Source organism: Narcine bancroftii, chromosome 2, assembly GCF_036971445.1.
Source record: "Narcine bancroftii isolate sNarBan1 chromosome 2, sNarBan1.hap1, whole genome shotgun sequence".
In the NCBI taxonomy this organism is placed as follows: Eukaryota; Metazoa; Chordata; class Chondrichthyes; order Torpediniformes; family Narcinidae; genus Narcine; species Narcine bancroftii.
Window position 1 is genome coordinate 94660574 of NC_091470.1, and position 26383 is coordinate 94686956.

Here is a 26383-nt window from a genome sequence, read left to right on the forward strand (position 1 = left end):
ATGAGGGCGAAGAGCGGCTGCATGATGCACACAGCGCTTGGAATGAAGCGGTTGTAGAAATTGACCATACCCGCAAACTCCTGTAGCCCCTTGAGGTTGTCCGGGCGTCGGAACTCCCTGATAGCAGCAACCTTCGTAGCAACAGGTGCGGATCCTTTGGCCGTTATGGTATGGCCCAGGAACTACATGGACTTTTTCCCGAACTGACACTTGGCCGGATTGATCATTAGACCAAAGTCGGCCAGTCGGGAGAAGAGGGTGCGCAGGTGAGACTTGCGTTGTGCCCGGTCTCTGCTGGCGACAAGGATGTCGTCCAGGTAAATGAATACAAAATTCAAATCCCTGCCCACTGTGTCCATAAGGCGCTGGAAGGTCTGAGTGGCGTTCTTGACCCCGAACGGCATGCATAGGAACTTGAACAAGCTGAAGGGGACGATGATGGCCATTTTGGGTATGTTCTCGGGGTGCACCAGGATTTGGTGATATCCGCGCACCAGGTCGACCTTGGAGAATACCCTCGCACCATGCAGTTTGGCCGTAAAGTCCTGGATGTGAGGGATCAGGTAATGGTCAGGTACCGTCGAGTCGTTAAGCTGTCGATAATATCCATAGGGGTGCCAGCCGCTGAAGGCTTTCGGGACCAGGTGGAGTGGTGAGGCCCAAGGACTGTTGGAGCGTCGAATGATCCCGAGCTCCTGCAGATGCAAGAACTCTTCCTTTGCTCTCTGGAGCTTGTCCGGCAGGAGCCGGCGTGCTTTGGCGTGGACCGACAGACCTTGGGTGGGGATGTAATGAAATACCCCGTGGCGTGGTGAGGCGGCAGAGAACTGTGGCTTGAGGAGGGACGGGAACTTGTCCAGGATAGGCTGAAATTCATCCTTGGGTATGTTGACCGTGCCCATCTGCAGCTGCTCTATGCGGTAGGTGTTGAGGTGAACGGATTGGAAGGTACGGGCATCTACCAGTTGCCTACCTCGAATGTCGACCAGGAGACCGTGGGCGAGGAGGAAATCGACACCCAGGTTGGTGGTTGGAAGGGATGAAACGGTGAACCTCCACGAGAAATTCTGCTGGCCGATCTGGAAGTGGACGGTCTTGTCTCCATACGTCCGGATCTCCGTTAAATTGGCTGCACGGAGGGGAGGAACTCGAGGCCAGTTCCGGGACTCGATGGCTGTGGCCAGGATGACTCTAATCTGGGCCCCGGTGTCAACAAGGAAGTGTCGGCCGCTGACTGAATCCCGCAGGTAGAGGAGGCTGTGTTCTTGGCCAGCCGCCGCAGCCATTAACAGCGGCCGGCCTGCTCGTTTCCCTGGAACGAGCAGGGCTGATGACACTTTCGAGCCTTGGCTCCCCAGCACTGGTGGAAGAAGCAGAGGCCTGAAATGGATGACTTGCTTCTGGCTATGCTCTTTGAGGCACCTGCAGGGATCGGGTGTTCCACCGCAGCGGTAGAGGAAGGCTTGGCGTGGTCATGCCCGTGACTCGTAACCTGCTGGACTGCTGAGACCTCTGGAAATTGTTTGAGCCATAGCTCTTGAGCCTTTTGAGTGACCTTCCTAAGATCGACAAAGCTCTCCTGGGACAGTAACGGCTGGTTGTCTTCAGGCAGATGATCGAGGAAGATGCACTCGAAGAGTGGGCAGTTGGTGTGATCGCCCATGAGCGTGAGCATCTCGTCCATCAACTCGATTGGAGTTCTGTCCCCTAAGGCGTCGAGACGCAGCATCAGAGCGGCACGCTGGCACCTGGAGAGGCTGAGGGAGCTGGTGAGCACCCGCTTGATGGTCCCGTACTTATCTTCCGTGGGTGGGTGCTGAACAAGGTGCAGCTCTCATTTGGCAGTGGCCTGGTCCAGGGCGGCAACCACATGGTAAAACTTGATCGAATCCGATTAAATCTGGCGGAGGTGATACTGAGCCTCTGCGTGGCTGAACTAGGTCTCCCGCTCCTGAATCCAGAAGTCAGGAAGCTTGATGGCTATAGCGTTGATCAAAGGGTCGTTCATGTTGGGTTAAAAGACGTTTGAACTTGTCAGGGTCACCAATTGTAGCGGTGGCTACACTACTAACTGAAGGACCACACAACCAGACGGGTTGAGTTCAGTGAGCAAAGACTGATTTATTGCAGGCTTATAGTCACCGGGGCATCATGTGGGTCCCCAAGCACGGACTTCTGAGCCCGGTGCCTAGGTTGTGAGGAAACCCCCCCCCGATGGCGCCATTTTGGCTAGCTGCACCGCCGCGTGCGTGACAAATGGGGCCGGTTCGCCTGCCTAATGGCGTACCGCCACAGACTTGCAGAAGGCAACAATGTAACAACAGGCTTTGTCTGGAAACAGAATTTAGTGTCTGAAGGGTCATGTGATCTTTGCAGGCAGAGAGCAGAAAAAAAACAGGCTTTGCTCTCAGAGAGGAGGAAGTGAGAGAGGAGAAACACAGACATCAGTTCCAGAGGGACAAGCTGGCAAGCTTTGGAAGACGGCCTGGTCAAAGGAGAGGATTGGCTGCCCGGTATTTCCCTTGGAATAGGAGAAACAGAAAGGAACTTTGTGGTGACCTGAAACAAACTCTCTCTCAAAACCAACAAGAACCCTTCTGAGTCGTAACCATTTGCCTGTTAAGCACCAAAGCCTGGTGAACTTTGTTAATGTTAACTTCTGTGCACAGTACAAGAATTGCCTGCAACCACGAAGATTGGACTGTGAACCAAAGAACTTTGCTGAATTTACACACACATGCTCTTAGCATTAGAAGGGGGTTAAGTGAATCAATAGAGATAAGTTAAAGTTTGATTCTATTTTCATGTTCAAAGATAATTAAAAGCAACTTTTAAGTAACCCTTTGTTGTGCATATCTATTGCTGCTGGGTTTTGGGGTCCTCTGGATTTGTAACAACTGTTTATTCTTAATGTTGATGCATAGTTAGGCATTGTAAGAGTGAGCCTCGAGCAACCAAAAAATTTACATCTGGCATACCAATCCCCATAGGTACCAGATAGGAGGGGTTTTACTGTATAGTGTAACAATATTGAAAACAGCACAGGGGTGCTTCTGCTGTCCTAAGTAGACCCTTTCATACAGTCAGAAAGCCCAAGTATAAAGTCAGAGATTCTTCGCCCTTACATGGGGAGACTTTCCTCATGAATGCGCCCTGGCTGACTTCAAGGCTCTGACTGCAATCCCTCTCGTGGGAAGGGTCAGTGGCGGAGCGCTGTGATCCGCCACCAAGCATGAACGTAATGCCGCTGCAAGCGGTTGGGTAGGGGCGGGTTAATGATATTGCAGTGATGTCGTCAGCCCGTGACCCACCTTACTCACCCCTCTCCCTCCATGACCCCGTCAGGGCAGGGGCAGCTGGTGGGGGCCGTCAGGACAGCGGTGGGGAGTGGCTGGGACGGGCTGTAACAGCCCCGCTGGCTACTCCGGCCTCTGACATCTCACCAGGCCGCTTCAACCTTTGGAGCCACTCATCTGCACCAGAGGCTTAATATGTGGAGCGGTTCCCGCTGCGAGGGGGATTATGGGTAATGAAGTTGGCCATTGCTCAGTGTATATGTATGGCGTCATGGCACCAGTAGCCATGCCTCCTGAAAGCTGCATCAATGTTCCTGCTGCCTCCAGGCGGAAAGGGGCCATCGAAGCAGGCTTTTCTGGGCCTGCATGAAAAGATAAGAAATACCTTTTTATCCAGAGGCCAACTATGAAAAGGCCTAGTGATGGAGTTTCTTATATTGCTTTAATGCACAGATAAATACAAGGCTTTGACCTTTGAAAATCTGATTGTTGTAAGCTGAAAAAAATTGATAAAGCATTTCCACAAACTTGTTTTTTTAATGTAAGATACACCCAGAGTTGGCAATATTAAACAGACTTTCCACATATTACTAGCTACACTGTATTCTCCATTTCTGAAATTTAGTTCAACTTTCAGTGAAGTTGAATGTGCACCCACTCTTGTTAAGATTAAAACATGAAAGTCTGCAGACACCGTGATTGAAGTAAAAACACGATGGTGGAGAAACTCAGCAGGTCAAACAGTGTACTTTAAATAGCAAAGGTAACAATACAGAACCAATGTTTTGGGCTTGATCCCTTCATCAAAGTACAGTGAGCAAATGTAGGCTGGCACCTGAACAAAATGGTGCGAGGAGGAGCAGCACAGACCCTACAGCAGGAGGATAAGGGAGGGAGGGCTCACCAGCAAATGGGGAGGCAGGGATGGCTCTGTGATTGGAGAAGGAAGGGGGTGGACAGCTGGAGGAGAGAAGAGGGAAAGGAGGTAAAATGGGGAGTAGGCCACTATTGTTAACATGTTTAACCAGTGTGGAGTTGATAAAGTTAAATTGTGCATGACTAACTTCATAAGAGTTATGTGATAAAGTAATATCGATAAGGCCAGATCAGCTGTGATCATGTTGAATGGTTTTCGATAGTGGCCAGTGGTAGTATTGAAAGGTAATGTAATAATCCATTCTGTTCTTTCCAGTACTGCTGGCGGTGGACTGGTTTCAACTTCGGATTTGACCTGCTGGTTACTTATACAAATCGATTTATCATATTCAAGAGGAACACGCTGAGCCACCCCTGCAATGGGGCAGTTAGTTTGCTGCCTCGTAGAAGCATTGCCTATAGGTAAGAGTCTCACATTAGCAGCCATGTCTTATTCAGGATATGGAAGAGGGAGTTGAATGTTTTTCTTTTTTGATTAATCTTCTAGTCTGTTTTGGTGGAAAGCATACATTGCATATTCCTTTCACATTATCTACTAAATTTTTTAAAAATTGGATTGGTGAAGGAGAGAAGGAAAGATCCTTGGGAGATCAGTTTGCATATTACTCGTTATGATTTGCAGTGACATGCTTGAATGGAGCCTATTTATAGAAGATATATTGAAAGCTGATAGAGAATGATCATTACTAGTGAATTAATTATGCTGGATAACAATTTTTTTTCAAAAGGTTTGCTTCCTGAAAAAAAATTGGAGATTGTGATAGACAATCTCAAGATGAACACAAAGATAATTTCAGATTTGCTGTATCACATAGGAAGGTGAAGGAACATTAAATGAACTTTTATTGAATTTAGCATGTTTAATACATCATGAGGCTGGCACATTGTGTTAGTTCAATTGACCAAAAAATATTTTGCTGCTTATCTTCGTTTGTACTCAGCATCTGATACCTCTCATGTCAGTCAACAATGATCGGCCAGTATTGATGGATTCGGCCAGTATTGATGGATTCCAGTTGCCCTAATACTGCTTTTACACAGTTGTAATGTCCTGGTGAAACCTTTCACCATGTTTGTCACTGACTGCGACAAGATCATCAGGGAAGACGACCAAGTGAAATGTAGAAAGTCTTGAAGTAGATAAAATATGACAGGAAATCAGAAAAATAGGTTATATCTAGAAAACGGTACACGACAGGAAAATTTTAAGGAAAAATTTGTGATCAGCAGCCCAAAATCCATAAATCTCAAGAGAGATCAGGGAGAAAAATCTTCATTATCCAGTGTAATTGGGCAGCATGAGGAAAAATCTCACAAACCATGTGACAAAATCATTTAAATTTAGACATACAGCACGGTAACAGCCACTTTGTCCCATGAGTCCGCGCCACCCAATTTACACAATTAATCGACGTACCTACATCCCTGGTATGTTTTATTTTGAACAGTGGAGGAAACCGGAGTCACTGGGGAAAACCCATGCAGACATGGGTAAAACGTACAAACTCCTTACAGACAGTGTGGGATTTGAGCCTCAGCCCCAATTGATTGTGCTGTAAAGGTACACCAGCCGTACCACCCTAAATTTCATCTCATCTAAATTTATAGTGAAATACAATGCTTAAGTGTCTTTAAGATTTTGAAAACGTTGCAAAAGATCACTTAATTGAATTTGCATTGTAAAATATGCAGTAATATATACATATATGCAAAATATACATCTCTCACTGACAGTGGATGAGCAGTGTTGGAAAGTTTTCAATATCCTTTTTAAATCCCATCAAATAGGATGACCCAAACTCATATTTCACCTTCAAGTCAGGATCATCCTAAACGCAGGGTCTAAAATCCAAACTTGGCAGTGAAGTCTCAACACTACTACCATCTTCCCGCTGGCTGTGGCACAATCTCACCCATGCCCTGTTGGTTATCAGTGAAGTCTCAGGACTCCTCCAGGGGAGTTCATCTGCCCAGACCGACTGCTGTCGACTCTACAGGCTTTAAATGGCTTGTTACAGGAGCTCTGAGGAGAGGGAGTACCTTTGGTGCTGATAGCTGTGCCTCACTGAGGTGGGGATGGTAGGCATCACTGGACCTCACTTATCTCCTAAATCTCACACTTGTTGGCTCCTCATGCCACAACCTGGAAATCGCTTCAGCTAGCAGGCGAAAACAAGGGGGTGGTATCATTACTACACCACTAGGTGATCATCCCAACGGCGGAGCAGGCAGAAGAGGAGACATCTCCCAACGGCTACGAAGGCAGATGAGGGAGGCTTGCGAGAACAAGAACTGCCGTGGACCTTCAACACTCGGGACTCGTCTACCTAGCATGTGAAGCCTGGATTCGGCAGACTGTGCAGAAGAAACTATCACTGTGGGAAGGAAGGCAATTCTCAGCAATGCGTCGTGGAGCACTAAGAGGGCACAGTGAGACACACACAGAACACTGCTGGCCACCCACTGCATCCTGACCTGTCTCCAGCCGTCTTGACTATGTCCAGATAGGCTGAGGCGAGAGAGTGAGGCTGACAACCTGCACAACTCTCCCTCACTTTAATCCAAGTCAAGCGCAAGTCATGACTTCAGATCCAACGAGCAATGACTTTGAAGCCATGGTCATCTTCAACTTCAAAGGACGAACAACCACAACAATATTTTAAAATATGAAAATAAAATTAAGACATTTACATGGTCACTTGTTTTTAAAATACTATGAGGGTAAAGCAGTGGATATTGTCTATATGTAAGGCCTTCGATAAGGTTCCGCATGGGAGGTTAGTTAAGAAGGTTAAGTCGTTGGGTATTAATTTGGAGATAGTCAAATGGATTCAACAGTGTCTGGAAGGAAGGTGCCAGAGAGTAATAGTAGATAATTGTTTGTCAGGATGGAGGCCGGTGACAAGCGGTGTAGCTCAGGGTTCAGTATTGGGACCGTTGCTGTTTGTCATATATATTAATAATCTGGAGGATGGGGCGGTAAATTGGATTAGTAAATATGCAGATGATACTAAAATAGGGGGAATTGTGGATGATGAAGAGGGTTTTCAAAGATTGCAGAGGGATTTAAACTGCTTAGAGGAATGGGCAGAAAGATGGCAGATGGAGTTTAATGCTGATAAGTGTGAGGTGCTTCATTTTGGAAAGAATAATCAAAGCAAGATATATGTGGTAAATGGGAGGGCCTTGAGGAATACAGTGGAGCAGAAAGATCTAGGAATAATAGTGCATTGTTCCCTGAAGGTAGGAGCCCATATGGATAAGATGGTGAAGAAGGCCTTTAGTATGCTTGCCAAAATAAATCAGTACATAGAATATAGGAGTTGGGGAGTAATGATGAAACTATACAAGGCATTGGTGAAGCAAAATTTAGAGTACTGTGTGCAGTTCTGATCACCAATTTATAGGAAGGATATTAACAAGATAGAGAGAGTGCAGAGAAGATTTACAAAAATGTTGCCTGGGTTTCAGCATCTGGAATACAAGGAAAGATCGAGCAAATTAGGTCTTTATTCCTTGGAACGTAGAAGGGTGAGAGGGGATTTGATAGAGGTGTTTAAGATAGTGAGAGGGAGAGATAGAGTTGATATGGAAAGGCTTTTCCCATTGAGAGTAGGAGAGATGAATACAAGAGGTCATGGGTTGAGAGTGGACAGGCAAAGGTTTAGGAGTTACATGAGGGGGAACTTCTTTACTCAGAGAGTGGTTACTGTGTGGAATGGGCTTCCAGGAAAGGTGGTGGAGGCAGGGTCAATTTTGTTATTTAAGAAAGAGTTGGATAAGTATATGGATGGGAGGGGGATGGAGGGATATGGGCAGAGTGCTGGTAAGTGGAATTAGAGGAGGGTACTTGGATCAGTGAGGACTTAGAAGGGCCAAATTGACCTGTTTCCATGCTGTAATTATATGGTTATATGATTTGCTTTTAACTGCATCCACTGGTCAGCAGTAAGTGCCAAATTTTGGGGTGATGGAGGGGGGGAGGTATGGAGTCATAAGTGCCAGATTTGGGTCATCTTACACAAAGGATATTGCTCAAACCCTTTATTTTAGGTGGAAATTCTGGTGTCGTCCAATAGACGAGTCATCCTGAACGACAGCATATAGGTGATGTTCCATTGCCACCAAGAGGATCTGGCACACTTTCTTTGTTTCTCTCTTTTCTCTTTCTCCAACCCTCTTCCAGAAGCATACATTGCCACTCAGGTGAATGTTGGGAAATATTCTCATCCAAGCTCTTTGTATGTACATCATGAGACGACTTTGAATGGGACTGGCCAGTCAGTAAATCATGAACTTGTTTATTCACATAATTGAAAGGACTTCTGTCATGTTTAACAACAAATGCACTTTAAAGCTGTAAATCATCCCAATGCACTTCGCAGTCTGTTTCATTTATCAGATCTCTATCAGCACAAGAAGCCAAGCTTGAAACTGCAGATCTCTCGCTAACGACTGCTTAACCAGGGACCAACCTAGGTCAGAAAGCACGTGGAAAGATAAAGGGTTGGGATACAAGTGCAAAGTTTATTCAGGTCTGAGAGAGAAATAACCATTACTAACTAATGATTGACTTGAATAAGTAAAGCCATTGCTGATGCTTCCCTGACAGCGACTGGAGTGCTGTCTCACTCTGTTGCATTGTGGTATAGAGGCATCGGTGGAGGACTGTGCAATCAATTGAGTCAGAGTCTGCAGGTTGATTAAGAACCACCTGGAAGCATAATCTGCCATTGTGAAATTATCACATGAGATATGGTTAGTGATTTTGGTTAAAGCTGATTTGCTCCTGAAGTGCAATCAGAATTAAACATAAAACATTACAGCACAGTACAGGCCCTTCGGCCCTCAATGTTGTGGCAACCTATATCTTCTTTGGCTTGGCTTCGTGGACGAAGATTTATGGAGGGGGAAAAAGTCCACGTCAGCTGCAGGCTCGTTTGTGGCTGACAAGTCCGATGCGGGACAGGCAGACACAATTGCAGCGGTTGCAAGGGAAAATTGGTTGGTTGGGGTTGGGTGTTGGGTTTTTCCTCCTTTGCCTTTTGTCAGTGAGGTGGGCTCTGCGGTCTTCTTCAAAGGAGGTTGCTGCCCGCCAAACTGTGAGACGCCAAGATGCACGGTTTGAGGCGTTATCAGCCCACTGGCGGTGGTCAATGTGGCAGGCACCAAGAGATTTCTTTAGGCAGTCCTTGTACCTTTTCTTTGGTGCACCTCTGTCACGGTGGCCAGTGGAGAGCTCGCCATATAACACGATCTTGGGAAGGCGATGGTCCTCCATTCTGGAGACGTGACCCATCCAGCGCAGCTGGATCTTCATCAGCGTGGACTTGATGCTGTCGACCTCTGCCATCTCGAGTACTTCGACGTTAGGGGTGTAAGCGCTCCAATGGATGTTGAGGATGGAGCGGAGACAACGCTGGTGGAAGCGTTCTAGGAGCCGTAGGTGGTGCCGGTAGAGGACCCATGATTCGGAGCCGAACAGGAGTGTGGGTATGACAACGGCTCTGTATACGCTTATCTTTGTGAGGTTTTTCAGTTGGTTGTTTTTCCAGACTCTTTTGTGTAGTCTTCCAAAGGCGCTATTTGCCTTGGCGAGTCTGTTGTCTATCTCATTGTCGATCCTTGCATCTGATGAAATGGTGCAGCCGAGATAGGTAAACTGGTTGACCGTTTTGAGTTTTGTGTGCCCGATGGAGATGTGGGGGGGCTGGTAGTCATGGTGGGGAGCTGGCTGATGGAGGACCTCAGTTTTCTTCAGGCTGACTTCCAGGCCAAACATTTTGGCAGTTTCCGCAAAGCAGGACGTCAAGCGCTGAAGAGCTGGCTCTGAATGGGCAACTAAAGCGGCATCATCTGCAAAGAGTAGTTCATGGACAAGTTTCTCTTGTGTCTTGGTGTGAGCTTGCAGGCGCCTCAGATTGAAGAGACTGCCATCCGTGCGGTACCGGATGTAAACAGCGTCTTCGTTGTTGGGGTCTTTCATGGCTTGGTTCAGCATCATGCTGAAGAAGATTGAAAAGAGGGTTGGTGCGAGAACACAGCCTTGCTTCACGCCATTGTTAATGGAGAAGGGTTCAGAGAGCTCATTGCTGTATCTGACCCGACCTTGTTGGTTTTCGTGCAGTTGGATAATCATGTTGAGGAACTTTGGGGGACATCCGATGCGCTCTAGTATTTGCCAAAGCCCTTTCCTGCTCACGGTGTCGAAGGCTTTGGTGAGGTCAACAAAGGTGATGTAGAGTCCTTTGTTTTGTTCTCTGCACTTTTCTTGGAGCTGTCTGAGGGCAAAGACCATGTCAGTGGTTCCTCTGTTTGCGCGAAAGCCGCACTGTGATTCTGGGAGAATATTCTCGGCGACACTAGGTATTATTCTATTTAGTAGAATCCTAGCGAAGATTTTGCCTGCAATGGAGAGCAACGTGATTCCCCTGTAGTTTGAGCAGTCTGATTTCTCGCCTTTTTTTTGTACAGGGTGATGATGGTGGCATCACGAAGATCCTGAGGCAGTTTACCTTGGTCCCAACAAAGCTTGAAAAACTCATGCAGTTTGGCATGCAGAGTTTTGCCGCCAGCCTTCCAGACTTCTGGGGGGATTCCATCCATACCTGCTGCTTTGCCACTTTTCAGTTGTTCGATTGCCTTATATGTCTCATCCAGGGTGGGAACCTCATCCAGCTCTAGCCTTAGGGGCTGTTGAGGGAGCTGGAGCAGGGCGGAATCTTGGACTGAGCGGTTGGCACTGAAAAGAGATTGGAAGTGTTCTGACCATCGGTTGAGGATGGAGATCTTGTCGCTGAGGAGGACTTTGCCGTCTGAGCTGCGCAGCGGGCTTTGGACTTGGGGTGAGGGGCCGTACACAGCTTTTAGAGCCTCGTAGAATCCCCTGAAGTCGCCAATGTCCGCGCTGAGCTGTGTTCATTTGGCGAGGCTAGTCCACCACTCATTTAGGATCTCCCGGAGTTTGCGCTGAAGATGGCTGCATGCGCGACGGAAGGCTTGTTTCTTCTCTGGACAGGACGGCTTTGTAAGGTGAGCCTGGTGGGCAGCTCGCTTCTTTGCCAGCAGCTCCTGGATTTCCTGGCTGTTTTCGTCAAACCAGTCCTTGTTTTTCCTGGAGGAGAAGCCCAGTACCTCTTCAGTGGATTGCAGTATGGTAGTCTTCAACTGATCCCAGAGGGTTTCAGGGGACGGGTCCGTGAGGCGGGTTGCAACGTCGAGCTTTGCTTTGAGGTTTGCCTGGAAGTTTCTTCTCGCTTCGTCTGACTGCAGGTTTCCAACATTGAACCTCTTTCTGGGGGCTTTATTGTTCCTGGGCTTTGGCTTGAAGTGAAGGTTGAGCTTGCAGCGAACCAGCCGGTGGTCAGTGTGGCATTCCGCGCTAGGCATGACCCTGGTGTGGAGCACATCTTGTTTGTCACTTTCTCGCACCAGGATGTAGTCCAGGAGGTGCCAGTGTTTGGATCGGGGATGCATCCAGGTGGTCTTAAGGCTGTCCCTCTGCTGAAAAAGGGTGTTTGTAATGACAAGTCGCTGTTCTGCGCAGAGCTCCAACAGGAGGCGCCCATTGTCGTTGCACTTGCCGACGCCATGCTTGCCCAGGATTCCTGGCCAGGTTTCTGAGTCTTTGCCAACACGAGCGTTGAAGTCGCCCAGGATGACAACCTTGTCGGCTGTAGGGGTACGTTGGATGAGGTTGCGCAGGTCGGTGTAGAACTTGTTCTTTTCTGCTGGTTCCGCCTGGAGGGTTGGAGCATAGACACTGATGAGGGTGATGTGACGCTTGTTTTGAAGTGGGAGTCGCATGGACATGATTCGGTCCGAGAGGCCTGTCGGAAGGTTTTCGAGTTTGGAGGCAATGAAGCTCTTGACCATGAAGCCTACACCAGATAGGCGTCGTTCATCCGAAGGCTTGCCAGACCAGTAGAGTGTGTAGCCCGCGCCGCGTTCTTGGAGGCTGCTTACATCTGCCAGGCGGACTTCACTGAGAGCGGCTATGTCGATGTCAAGTCTGAGGAGTTCATGTGCAATGAGGGCAGACCGACGTTCAGGTCGGTGGCTGTCAGCCTTGTCTAGCATGGTTCTGATGTTCCAGCATGCTAGCTTGAGTTTGTGAGCATCTATTGAGGGGGAGGACGTGGAGGGGGAGGACGTGGAGGGGGAGGACGTGGACCTGTCCTCGGGCCTGCGCAAAGGAACTTTTAGGTGGAGTGCAGTGCGCGCAGTACTGGCCCCACCCATGGTTCGTGTGCCGTGGCCAAGCAAGCTGGGATGTGGCAGCGAGGTCCTTGGGTCGTAGGTTTTATATCGGAGTGGCCTTCTCCTATGCAGGTTTCTTACCCGGGCTGGAGGGGCCTGCCTCCCCTCCTAGGTCGGTCCATACTGCCCGGACCGGGGCCGAGGCCGCCGCAGTTCACCCTGTGCCTGGACTGGGGCCGCCGCCTCCCACTCTCTGCCCGGATCGGGGCCTTCGCCTGCCCCACTCGACCGAGGCCGGGGCCGCCGTCTCCCCCTTGCTCCTGCCCGGATCGGGCCGCCGCCGTCTACCCTTCGCCGGGGCCGGGGCCGCTGCTGCTCTCCCTGTGCCCGGACTGGGGCCGCCGCCTCCCACTCCCTGTCCGGACCGGGGCCTCCGCCTGCCTCACTCGACCGAGGCCGGGGCCACCGTCTCCCCCTTGCTCCTGCCCGTATCGGGGCCGCCGCCGTCTACCCTTCGCCCGGACCGGGGCCGGGGCCGCTGCTGCTCTCCCTGTGCCTGGACTGGGGTCGCCGCCTCCCACTCCCTGCCCGGACCGGGGCCTCCGCCTGCCTCACACGACCGAGGCCGGGGCTGCCGTCTCCCCCTTGCTCCTGCCCGTATCGGGGCCGCCGCCGTCTACCCTTCGCCCGGACCGGGACCGGGGCCGGGGCCGCTGCTGGTCTCCCTGTGCCCGGACTGGGGCCGCCGCCTCCCACTCCCTGTCCGGACCGGGGCCTCCGCCTGCCTCACTCGACCGAGGCCGGGGCCGCCGTCTCCCCCTTGCTCCTGCCCGTATCGGGGCCGCCACCATCTACCCTTCGCCCGGACCGGGGCCGGGGCCGGGGCCGCTGCTGCTCTCCCTGTGCCTGGACTGGGGTCGCCGCCTCCCACTCCCTGCCTGGACCGGGGCCTCCGCCTGCCTCACACGACCGAGGCCGAGGCTGCCGTCTCCCCCTTGCTCCTGCCCGTATCGGGGCCGCCGCCGTCTACCCTTCGCCCGGACCGGGGCCGGGGCCGCTGCTGCTCTCCCTGTGCCCGGACTGGGGCCGCCGCCTCCCACTCCCTGTCCGGACCGGGGCCTCCGCCTGCCTCACTCGACCGAGGCCGGGGCCGCCGTCTCCCCCTTGCTCCTGCCCGTATCGGGGCCGCCACCATCTACCCTTCGCCCGGACCGGGGCCGGGGCCGCTGCTGCTCTCCCTGTGCCTGGACTGGGGCCGCCGCCTCCCTCTCCCTGCCCGGACCGGGGCCTCCGCCTGCCTCACTCGACCGAGGCCGGGGCCGCCGTCTCCCCCTTGCTCCTGCCCTACTACCAAAAAAAATACTAAACTCTTCCTCATAATCCTCTTCTTTCATCCATGTGCCTGGCTCAGATGCCTCCAACTCCATCCCTGGCAAGCCATTCCAGTCACTCTGTGTGTGTGTGTGGGGGGGGGGGGGGGGGGGGAATTCTCACCCCTGATGTCTCCCCTAAACTTTGTACAGCTGTCCTCTGGTGTTTGTTACTCCCACACAGGGAAAAAGGCACCGATTGTAAGAGAAATCATGCCTCACAAGACTTGTTCATCGGAGGGATTTAGAAATGTCTCCAATTAACAGTTAATAGACTATTTTAATGGGTGAAAAATTGCAGTGTGCAAATATGCAGAGAGAGCTGGGATTGCTTGTTCACGATCACAAAAGATGCAAATGCATCAGGTAAACAAGGTGGTAAATGAAAGGTTGGCTTTCATGGCTCCAGGGATTGAATTTAAGAGCAGGGAGGTACTGCTGCAACTCTACAGGGTACTGGTGAGGCCACACTGATGCAGTTTTGATGTCCACATTTGAGAAATGATATTCTGGCTTTGGAGCTAATGTAGAAGAGAGATTGGGTAGTCTGGGACTGTCAGTGCACCTATATTCGACAACATGTCAAATCTCCTCAAACATCTCAGAAATTAGGGCTGTTGATGCATCTTCTTGAGTGCTTAAAGGGGTTGGTCACATTAACTCCACTTACCAGTCGCCCTCAACTCACGCCAGTTTGCATACAGCCACATCAGGTCCCCAACCACAGTTCCTCTTTCAAACAGACGAATCCCCAAGCTACGTGTCTTCAGTCTCACCATGGCTCTCTGCATCGGATCAATGATTTTTTTTTTGTTCCATTCCACAAACCACAATTATTGAGGATTAATGACAGCACCTCCAGGGCACCACAAGGCTGTGTAACTTGTTGTCAACTGACATCCATAACTGCATGGCCAAACAATGCTCCCACTCCATCTATAAATTCACAGATGATGCCAGGATTTCTAACAAATGACAAAATGAAGAATAGGAGAGAGAGCAACTTGTCACTTCGTGCCAGGACTCTCCCTCAGTATCAGCAAGAGCAAGGAGCTGATGATAGGCCTCCGGAGGAAGGGTGGAGCTCACTTCCTGCTCTTCAACAGTGCTGAAGTGAAGATGGTAGACAGCTTTAAGTTCCTAGTAGTAAACATCTCCAACTGATTTATCCAGTCTACCCGCATTGATACAATGACCAATAAAAGACACCAGTACCTCTATTGCCTTGAAGCCTGAGAATTTGGCACATCGCCAACATTTCTTAACAATTTCTAATAAGTTCACCATTTATAGCATCCTATCAGGGTGCTCCTTTTCATGATGCTTTCTCAAGACTACAAAAAAAAACTGCGGAGTGTTAGGAATGTGGCCCAGCCGTCACACATGTAGGCCTGGTCAGTACTTGGAGGGGAGACCGCCTAGGAACACTAGCTGCTGTAGGTTTCCGTGGACAAAGTGACAACTCTCTGTCTGCCTTACAGTAAACAAAAGTTTTTTTTTTAAATCACGCATGTTGCATTCTAAATGTAGTTATTATGTGAAGATAATGGAACATTTACCAATACCTTTTTTTTTTAACCAGCTTTTCCATCATCAACTCCCATCTCTAACTCCCACTGCCTTGGAAAAGCAGACACATTAAACGATTTAACCAAAACTCTCTTCATTCCCTTGCACCAGAAAGAAGATTTACAAGCTTAAGATCATGTACCAGCACGCGGTTTGTTCATGATACCAAGTCAGATTACAACTTCCTTCCGAGAGCGGGGTCCTGGAGGACTTGCAGGGCCATAGGATTTGATTAATTTCCATCATCTCGTGTTCATCTTTGGCATTTAATAAAAGCAGGCAGATCTTCAAGCCTTCCCACTCCTCCATCTCTATACTTAGATTAGATGGTTGTATTTTTCCCACTATTATCAGGCTGCTGGTTGAAGGCAAAAATTGTTATCTTTGGTACATTCTATCTAATCCCTCTAATTCCATACGTTTCAATTGTGTCTTAGTTGTTGTACTATGTATGAGATATCTACTGGGCTGCTTGTAAAAGAAAAAAAAATGTTCTATCACTACATGGTGATATACTTGAACAGTACAAGAACAAGGAGGTCCTGTCAGAATGATATCAAAGACTAGCAAGGCTACAGCTGGAATACTGCATATGATTCTGACGACCAAACTGTACAAAGAAGGTGACGATACCGGGGGCTTCTGACAAGATTTATAAGGGTATTTATTACCAGAGTGAGGGAATTTTACTTATGAGGGAAGATCAGATACAATATGTGGTGCTTGTTTCTCTTGGAACAAAGGAATCTGAGTTGAGATTTAAATGAAATATACAAACCTGAGACCCCAAACAAAGTGGAACAGAAGGAAATAAGATTTTATTCAAAGATTGACTATCTTAAACTCAGTGTCTAAAAAAAGCATTTTAAAAAAATACCTAAAGGAGCAGTTGGGAGCTTAGGTGAGGACAAATAGTTCCTTCTCAGTTGTAATCCAATGTAGGTTCAGAATTTTGAAATTAATACTTCTCTGTCAGAATATAGAAGGGAGATTCAAAACTTGGCTGAAGGGTGGACCAATAACAACCTTGCACTCAATGTCACCGAAACCCAAGATTGTTAATTTCAGGAAGGGAAAGCCAGAGGTGCACGATCCAGTGATCATTGAGGGATTAGTGGTGGAGAGGGTGAGCACATTTAAATTCCTGGGAGTCAGTATCTTGAAGGAGGACCTTTCCTGGACCCAACACACTGATGGCACCATGAAGAAAGCACTTCAGTGCCTCTACTTCCTCAGGTGTTTGTGGAGTTTGGTTTGACATCGGAAAGCTTGGCAAATTTCTACAGATGTGTGGTGGAAAGTGTGCAGACCGCTGCGTCACGGGGACACCAATATGGGGACACCAATATACCTGAGTTTAAAGTCCTGTAAAGGTCGTGATCAAAGCCCAGGATATCTCAGGCAAACCCATCACCACCATCAAGGACATCCAAGGCAGGAGTGGCCAACCTTTTAATTTTTAATTTAGACATACAGCACTGTAACAGGCTATTTTGGTCTACGAGTCCATGCCGCCCAATTTACACCCAGTTAACCTACACCTCTGGTACATTTTGAACAGCAGGAGGAAACCGGAGTCCCCGGAGAAAACATGCAGACATGGGGAGAATGTACAAACTCCTCACAGAGAGTGCAGGATTCGAACCCAAATCCAGTCCCAATCGCTGGCACTGTAAAGTCATGCGCTAACCCAACCATACCACCTTTATTGTTTTTTTCCTCTCTGTTTTGCATCGTTAGTTTGTTTACATTTTATTTGTTTACATGTGTCCATTGTGTACAGTTTTTTTGCACTAACAATAAGTGGTAATTCTGCCTCGCCCGCAGGAAGAAGAATCTCGGGGTTGTATGTGATGTCATGCATGTACTCTGACATTAAATCTGAATCTGTTGCAGAATAAGGCTGGCATCATTTGACAGCAATGGGAAAGTGACCTATAGTCGAACAGCTGGTTACCAGGTCCTGTCACTGGAGAAAGACCAGGTATGTGACTGAGAATCAACGCACTCACATTAGGAAAATGTGAACACTGTGTTCCCAGGGAATACCCTTTCTGATTTAATTTTTAAAACTCTTGACTTTCTAAAGTTAACGTTGGTATGGATGGCAGTAACTAAGACTATGAACAATATCTCTGAAGCTCTGGAGCAGTTGTTGGACTGGTAACTTCTTATTGCTTTGAACAATCCATGGCAGTGTTGATGAAGCATAATTTCTGGTAGATATCATCCATTCAGCTTCAATTTGTTCATCTGTCAGTGGCCTTCAGTTAATTATGATTGAGTAGGGAGTGATTCAAATCTTAGTTAAACTGTTTGTATTTTTTTCTCATTCACTCTTCACATGTTGGTCTTAACGGTGGAAGAAGACACAGATAGCGTGCCAAAGAGTGATGTTAAGTAAGAAACACAAAGCTGGAGAAACTTAGCTGGTCAGACAGTGTCCTTTGATGGAACAAAGGTACACAGCCAACGTCTCGGGTTTGAGCCCTTCGTCAAGGTATGGATTGTTGGTGAGGATGTGAGAGCAGGTGAGGAGCTCCATGCAATCACCATGACAAAAGAGGTAGCTCTGAGCAAACTCGTGGGTCTAAAGGTAAATATGTCCCTCAATGCTGATGAAATATTATCCCAGGAGACTGAAAGAAATAACAGAAGTAAAAAGCCTACGTGCTTGTGACATTTTATCAAATTTCCATGGACTCTGAGTAGGTCCCAGCGGAATTGGAAGACGACGAATGTCATACTGCTGTATATAAAACAAAATGTTTGAAGAAGGCAGCAACTTCAAGTCAGTTGACTTAATGTATGTAGACGGGGAAAATGAGTGAAGCTATTAAGGTAGAAATACAGAGATAGCTGGATACCAATGGTTCCATCAGGCAAATGCAGCATGGATTCAGGAAAGACAGGCCATGTTGACAAATTTATTTTAGTTCTTTGAAGATATGAGCACAGTGGATAGACAGGAATAGTAGATGTTGTATTCTTGGATTTCCAGTAAGGTGCCAAATAAAAAGACTTATCCATAAGATAAAGATGGATGAGGTTTGTAAGGTAAAAACATCATGAGATGGGACCGGAGAAGGAGTCACCCAGTACTAAGGAGTAACAGAATGCAGATGTGACCTTGTACACTCAAGATAAGCTTGGCACTAACAAGCTGATGAGCAGCAGACTAACAGTGAAGGGTAACAACAGCTTATTCATTGGACAGGGTAATGGTATGATAATTTACTAAGTATGTGTCCTGAGGTATAAAAAAACACCACTTGCTGATATCGTTAGAATGCGCCTTCTCCAACTAACACTGTTAGTTGCAAGTGTTACAATCCGGTAATAAAGAACCTTGATTTCGACTCAGTCTGGTGTCTGACTCACTCATTCTCGAACAAAGCAGACCTAACAGGTTGGGGGTGAATGTACCAGCGTGGATCAAGGATTGGTTAGCCAAACAAAAGGCAGAGAGTTTGGATAAATGGATGTTTCTCGGGTTGGCATGTAGTGATGCGCAGTGTGCTTTAGGGATCATTGCTAGGGTTAGGGTTAGGGTGTTCTTTTAGAACAGGTCTTTTAGAACAGTTACAGGTCTTCAGGGCCTGTAACTGTTTACATATATATGAGTGACTTAAAAAGAAGGGACAGAGTGCAGCCTATCAAAGTTTGCTAATGAGTGGAAAAGTAAATTGTGCAGAGGGTGCAGAGAGTCTGCTGGGAGATATCAAGAGTTTAATTGAACGGGCAGGCACGTGGCAGATGTTTTAATCCACTTTGGAAGGAAAGATTGTTGGTCGGATTATTATTGAAATGGTGAAAGGTCGCAGCACGCTGTGGGGCATCTGGGAGTGCTTGTGCGTGAATCACAAAAGGTGCGTTTGCAGATACAGACAGAGTCAAGAAGGCATATGGAATGTTCGCCTTCATTGCTGAAGGGGCTGAATTTAAGAGCGGGGCAGTTCTGCAGTAATTGTACAGGACACTGGTGATGCCACACTTCACTGGATTCACAAAGAATAGTACGCTGAATGGAAGGGGATCTTGTAAAGGTAAACATGCAAAATTATGGTAGGAAAGTTGTTCCCACTAATAGGTGAGACGAGAACAAGGGAGCGTAGCCTTAAGATTCAAGGCAGAGATGAGGAGAAACTGCTTTACCCAGACACTGTGAATCTGTGGAATTCTCTGCCAAAGGAAGCAGTCCAGGCTGCCTCTATCTATCCCTCCCTCCCTCCCATTCTCAGCCATCAGCTCCTGCTTGCTCCAGGGGCTTGTTCCCTTAAGTTTTCTCTTCAGCACATGGAAAGCATGCCCAATTAGATTGGGGGACTGACTTGGCCATTCAAGACTCAGTGCGGTAGATTTTTCCCTAGCAGGAGAATTAAGGGTTATTAGGGGGAAATACAGGTAAGTAGAGCTGAGTCCATGAGCAGATCAACCATGATCACTTTGAAGGTAAAGCAGGCTTAGGCAGCCAGGTAGCCTTCTCTCGCTCCTATTTCATTTGTTCTTGTATAAAGGAGGCACAAATTCATTGCCAATTATACCATCTGTCGCACGTAGAGTTAACCAGGAAAATTAACTCTCAAAAATTTAACCTATAAAACACATTGCCTTAGGTTTGCACTTGAGGCCGAACAACCATGTTAACTAACCTGGACTCAAGGAATCACTTGTTCAACCTGTATATCTTATCCACGCAAAAACAAAAACCTCATTTTAAAACAAGATTATTAGTGTTCTAAAAGAAAATAGATTTTCTCCTAAGAAGTATTTGAGACATTGAGTATTCAGGTTCTTGGGTAACTTCTTGATCTCTGGGTGTGGATCCCAGTTAAAAGAGAATAGCCCTGTTGAAAATGAAGAAGAGCTCAGGTATACTGGATGGAGAATGTCTTCAGATGCCAAAAGTAAATTAGAGGAGAAGTAATCTATGGTCCCTCAAGCGTGCACTGCCGTTCAATTAGATCGTGGCTGATTCATTTGTAATCTTCTCGTTTCAAACATTATGCCCCTATGCTCCACTGTTTTAAATTTGTAATCGAAGAATTCACATGATTAAAGTGCACATTTCAGATGGTATTAAAGGTTATTTGTATACATTTTGGTTTGACCATGTAGAAATTATAGCACTTTTATTCATCGTCCCCTCATTTCAGGGCGCCATAATATTTGGAAAGTACTGATGGTCTGTATATTAAAGTCGTCATGTTCAGTCTTTGCCTATCCCTTGCATTCAAGGGCTGTTTGAGTGTGTGATTCACTGATATCACCAGTTGCTGAGCATTTTCTCTGGTGATGCTCTGCCAGGCCTCTACTGTAACCATCTTCAGCTCCTGCTTATTTCGGGGGTTTGTCCCCTTAAGTTTTCTCTTCAGCATATGGAAGGCATGTTCAGTTGGATTTAGATCAGGTGACTGACTTGGCCATTCAAGAATTTTTCAGGTTTTAGCTTTGAAAAACTCCTTTGTTTCTTTAGCAGTCTGTTTGGGATCATTGACTTTCTGCAGGATGAAGCACTGTCCAATGAATTTGGAGGTATTTGCTTGAACTTGAGTAACTAAGATGTTTCTATACACCTCGTAATTCATTTTGCTACTAACACCAGCAGTTCCATCATCAATGAAGATAAGTGCGCCAGTACCTGCAGCAGCCGTACATGCCCCGGCCATAACACCTCCACCACCACGTTTCACAGAGGAGGTGGCATGCTTTGGATCTTGGATAGTTCCTTTACGCCTCCACACTTTGCTCTTCCATCACTCTGATACAGGTTTATCTTGGTCTCATCTGGCCATCCTTTTACTGTGGTTAAATAGTGGTTTGCATCTGTTCATGAAGCTTCTGCAGACATTTGTCATTGACACATCCACACCTGCCTCCCGAAGAGTGTTTCTGATCTGTTGGATTTTGGGGATTTTTCTTCATAATAGTGAGAATTCATCTGACATCAGCAGTGGAGGACTTCCTTGGCCTTACCATACCCTTTGGGATTACTGAGTTGAACATGACAAGCCCTTCAGCCCTTGATGTTGTGCCAACCCATACATTCCTTAAAAGAATACTAAACCCTCCCTACCCTCTATTTTTCTTCCTTCCAAGTGCCTGTCTAAGAGTCTCTTAAATGCCTCTAATGTTTCACCTCCACCACCATCCCTGGCAAGACATTCAGGTACCCACAACTCTGTGTATATAAAAAAAATGTTGGTTCTGTATCTTTATCTTTGCTATATAAAGGACATTGTTTGACCTGCTGAGTTTCACCAGCATCGTGTTTTTACTTCAACCACGGTGTTTGCAGATTTTCGTGTTTTGCTTCATGGATGAGAGAAAAATGGAGAGTTATGGACTGTGAGGGAGAGAAGGGTTAGATTCATCATGGAACACATTGTGTAGGTCTGCACAACATCGCAGGCCGAAGGGCCTGTAATGTTCTATGCCCTTTGTAATGCTGGGTCCCTACATACCCAAATACCACAAAATCGTTTTACTCCAGATTCTCTTTGCTCATTTTGATGAGGAGTTAATCAGCTCCAGTGTTACAATAGCCAGCTTGTGCTCTGTGTGAACGGCCCCTAAATCTTCACCAGCTTCTCCTCTCAATTGGATTCCAAATGTCAAATTTGATTTCAGAAGTAAAACAAATTCCAGTCATTCGGCAGAAATACAAGACAAACGTATCGTTACGTACTGTGGTGAACAATAACCTCGACATGGGCATTATCAGAGAGAGTTAATTAGGGTCCATGCCAATAATTTAACATGGCATTGAATGCCAATACATTTTATCAATTGGGTTAACATGAATCAAACAATTCAAAACATTTTTGAATAAATTAGCAGGAAATGCATGAATAAATTAAGGAATTGATGTATGTACTCATTAACAATTTGTTTTACACTCAATTAATTTTTGGTCCCAAATGCGCCCTTTCATCTCTCCATTCAACCTTGATTAATGGTTTTGTAGCATAATGGAGACAGGACTGTGTGTCATTGAATAAATCCTTTCGAATAATAAAGAAAATGTTGGAATATAAGAACATAAGAAATGGGAGCAGGAGTCGGCCGTCCAGCCCGTCGAGCCTGCTCCACTGTTCAATGAGATCACGGCTGATCTGATGATCGGCTCATCTCCACCTTCCTGCCCTTTCCCCATATCCTTAATGCCTCTACGATGTAAAAATCTATCCAAGCTTGTCTTAAATACATTCACTGAGGTCACCTCCATTGCTTCAATGGGCAGCAAATTCCACAGATTCACTAACCTCTGGGAAAAGGAGTTCCTCCTCATCTCCGCCCTAAACCTACTTCCCTGAATCTTGAGGTTATGTTCTCTAGTTCTAGTCTCCCCCACCAATGGAAATAACTTAACCTACCTCTATCTTATTACCTTTCATAATTTGATATGTTTCTATAAAATCCCATCTCATTCTTCTAAATTCCAGTGAGTACAGTCCCAAATGACTCAATCTCTCTTCATAGGCCAACCCCTTATCTCTGGAATCAACCTGGTGAACCTCCTCTGCTCTGCCTCCAAATCCAGTCCATCCTTCCTCAAGTAAGAACTGCATGCAGTACTCCAGATGCAACCACGCCACTACCTTGCACAGTTGCAGCATAACCTTGCTCCTCAATTCAATCCCTCTAGTAACTGATAGCCTGCTGCACTTACAAACCAACCTTTTGCGATTCATGCACAAGCACTCCCAAGTCCTTCTTCATGATAGAATACGGCAATCGTTTTCCACTTAAATAATAATCTGATCTTCCATTTTTTTCCAAAATGGATAACCTCACATTTAGCCACATTGTCCTCCATCTGCCAGACCCTTGCCCACTCACTTAACCTATCTATATCTCTCTGCAGGCTTTATAGATCCTCTGCACAATTTGCTGTTCCACTCAATTTAATATCATCAGTAAACTTAGATACACTACACGCTGTCCCCTCTTCCATATCGTCAACGTAGTCAGCATGGAAATAGTCCGCGGATTAGATCTCAACTTTGCGAAGAGTAACAGAGGTATCTTTCTCTTCAACTTGATCTGCTGAGTATTTCCATCAACTTGTGTTTTTATTTTAGATCTGAAGATTTCTCGGTTTTCAAGAAGTCCTTTGTGTTTCTTTCAAGATAGTATGTTTTGTGATCCATTAAGTGATATTGAGTGTATCATTGAACTCATTTCGCTAACCATGGAAAAAGATGCTGTCGTGAATTGATAGCAGAAATGAAACATATCAGCTCCATGCCTGTTCTAAGGTTTTGAGGTGTCTTGAAGCTAAAAATAATTCTTAAAAAAAAGCTATGATAGCAAAAAATAAATAGTTATCTTGTCTGACAAATGTGCTGTCAACTTGTTGGCTGCGTAAAAACATTTGACCAATTGGAAAGTAAAGTTAAGCATTACATATCTAACAAATTATTTCATTTAATGAAACATTCCATCTTGTGGTAATTTAATTTGTTCTAATTTAGTTGTGTCTGTCTCGTGTGATTGCAGCAAGTAAGAATTAAGTCCAATGTGCCTGATTATACTGCGGTGTGTGATTGAGAATACAGTATTTGTGTGTGTGATGCCTTGCATAGGAACATAGGAAGTAGGAACAGGAGTAGACCAAAAATGGCCCATCGAGCCTGCTCCGCCATTCAATATGATCATGGCTGATCTAATTTATGACCTAACTCCACCTACCTGCCTTCTCCCCATATCCCCTAATTCCTCTATCATGTAAAAATTTATCTAACCGAATTTTAAATATGTTTAATGAGGCAGCCTCAACCACTTCCCTGGTTAGAGAATTCCAAACATTCACTACTCTCTGGGAAAAACTATTTTTCCTCATCTCTGTCCTAAATCTACTCCCCCAAATCTTGAGATTTAGTTTTCCCGGCCAGCTCAAAAAACCTTCCTACATCTATCCTATCCATACCCTTCATAATCCTATATGTTTCTATAAGATCTCCTCTCATTCTTCTGAACTTGAGCAAATACAATCCTAGATGATTTAATCTTTCATCATAAGTCAACCCCTTCATCCCAGGGATCAACCTCCTCTAGACCGTCTCCAAAGCCAGTACATCCTTCCTCAAATATGGAGACCAGAAATGGACACAGTACTCCAGGTGCGGTCTCACCAGTACCTTATACAGTTGCAACATTACCTCCCTACTCCTGAATTCAATTCCTCTAGCAATGAAGGCCAACATTCCATTTGTCTTCTTAATAACCTGCTGCACCTGCAACCTAACTTTTTGTGATTCATGCACAAGCACTCCCAAGTTCCTCTGCACAACAGCATGCTGTTGGTTTTCACCCTTTAAATAATATTCAGCTCTTTTATTTTTCTTGCCAAAGTGGATAACCTCACACTTACTAACATTGTACTCCATCTGCCAGACCTTTGCCCACTCATCCCTCTGCAGACTCTCCACATCCTCATTACAATTTGCTCTTCCACTCAATTTGGTGTCATCCGCAAACTTGGCTACACCACATTTTATCCCCTCCTCCAAGTCATCAATGTAAATGATGAACAGTTGTGGGCCTAACACTGACCCCTGCGGTACCCCACTTACCACTCTCTGCCAACCTGAAAAACTCCCATTTATCCCGACTCTCTGCCTCCTGTCAGACAACCAATTTTCAATCCAGGTCAATATACTTCCCCGGACTCCACTTTCCTGTAACTTACTGAGAAGTCTCTTGTGCAGCACCTTATCAAACACTTTATGGAAATCCCAATATTATTTCCGCATTCAGCCTGTGTCCAAGCCACTATTCTTTGAACCCATCAAACTTGTTTCCCTTCCCACACAACAAATATGAAAGACATTTTGGAGAAAGGCAGGTTTATAGAGTTAGGTAGCAGATCAGCTGTGATTTGATTGAATGATGGAACCAACAAGGGTCTTAATGGGTTCTTCCTGTTCCTATAATCCTGTAACAGAGAGGGAGCATTAGAATAACTTTCTAAATGATGTGGTGCAAGTCTGATTTGTTCCAAACTAACCAGTACAATACCCAAGTCCTGATTACATTATACTTTTCCTCCCACGCCCCAACCCCCACCCCCCCCCACCCCTTTACCACTAGTTTATCCCCATCATCTCAGACCACTTTCTGTTTGGATCCACAGGAACAGATTGTGCTGAATCTGGACAGCCGGCTCCTGATGTTCCCACTCTACATTTGCTGCAATTTCCTATATACATCACCAGAGACTAAAGCTGAGATTGACGAACTGCCACCAAGCAGTGAGAACTGAAATAGGAGGTCACTGTGGCAACCCCGACAAGAGCTGTGTGGCACAGGTGGCTCACACTTCTCCGGCCAAATCATTCATTGGACAAAATGAGTGCCTGTTCATTGCATCGGTCTGAGGAACCACGCATCAGGAATAAAGAACTCAAACTCCACAAGTATGAAAGCAAAAAAATGCTGCGTCCATTCTTTTTTGGTATATAATTGTTCATTTTTATTTAGAAAAACCATTGTGCTCTGAGAGGATCGAACTGTAGCTGAAGACGTGCTGTTAAGACTATAATTACAAAAGCTGCAGATTGCTGGAATTTTGAGTAAATCCTGAGAAGCTGGAGACGCTCTGGTTTCACATTGCTTACAGTCAGAATGTGTTAGGTGCAGAAAGCACATTCCTTGCCTCCTTCGCTGTAGACTGCAGTGTACTGTATGACTGATTTTGACACACAATCAAGGCCGCTGGTATGAGGAGGTGTTCAGTTGCTATCTAGGAAGCAAGTCAGAAGTACCAGCCTGAATCGCTGCTTCCTTCCTCCCTTTTCCCAAGTTTTCCCCCAGGACCTGTACGGAAGTTTCGCTGAGGTAGAGAGAGCTGCTGTAACTTCCCAAAGCATGGAGATACAAGAGTTTTACAGCGTAGAGGTAGACTTTTCAGCCAAACTTGTCCATATCACCCACGAGTTTGGTTCATATTCCTCTAACCCTTTATTATCTATGTACCTGTCCAAATGTCTTTTAAATATTGTAATTGTC

The 26383-nt window shown here is 46.4% G+C and overlaps 1 protein-coding gene across 1 annotated transcript in view; it reads left to right on the forward strand.

The window, feature by feature from the left end:
• The window catches only part of gmcl1 (germ cell-less, spermatogenesis associated), a 140384-nt gene extending 114593 nt beyond the window's left edge, over positions 1-25791 (forward strand). Inside the window, exons 12-14 of the mRNA XM_069917456.1 lie at positions 4489-4634; positions 17267-17354; positions 25509-25791. Of these exons, the coding sequence (XP_069773557.1) occupies positions 4489-4634; positions 17267-17354; positions 25509-25637 (363 nt within the window). The 3' untranslated portion in view covers positions 25638-25791. The remainder of the gene's footprint in view (positions 1-4488; positions 4635-17266; positions 17355-25508) is intronic.
• The last annotated feature ends 592 nt before the right edge of the window (positions 25792-26383 follow it).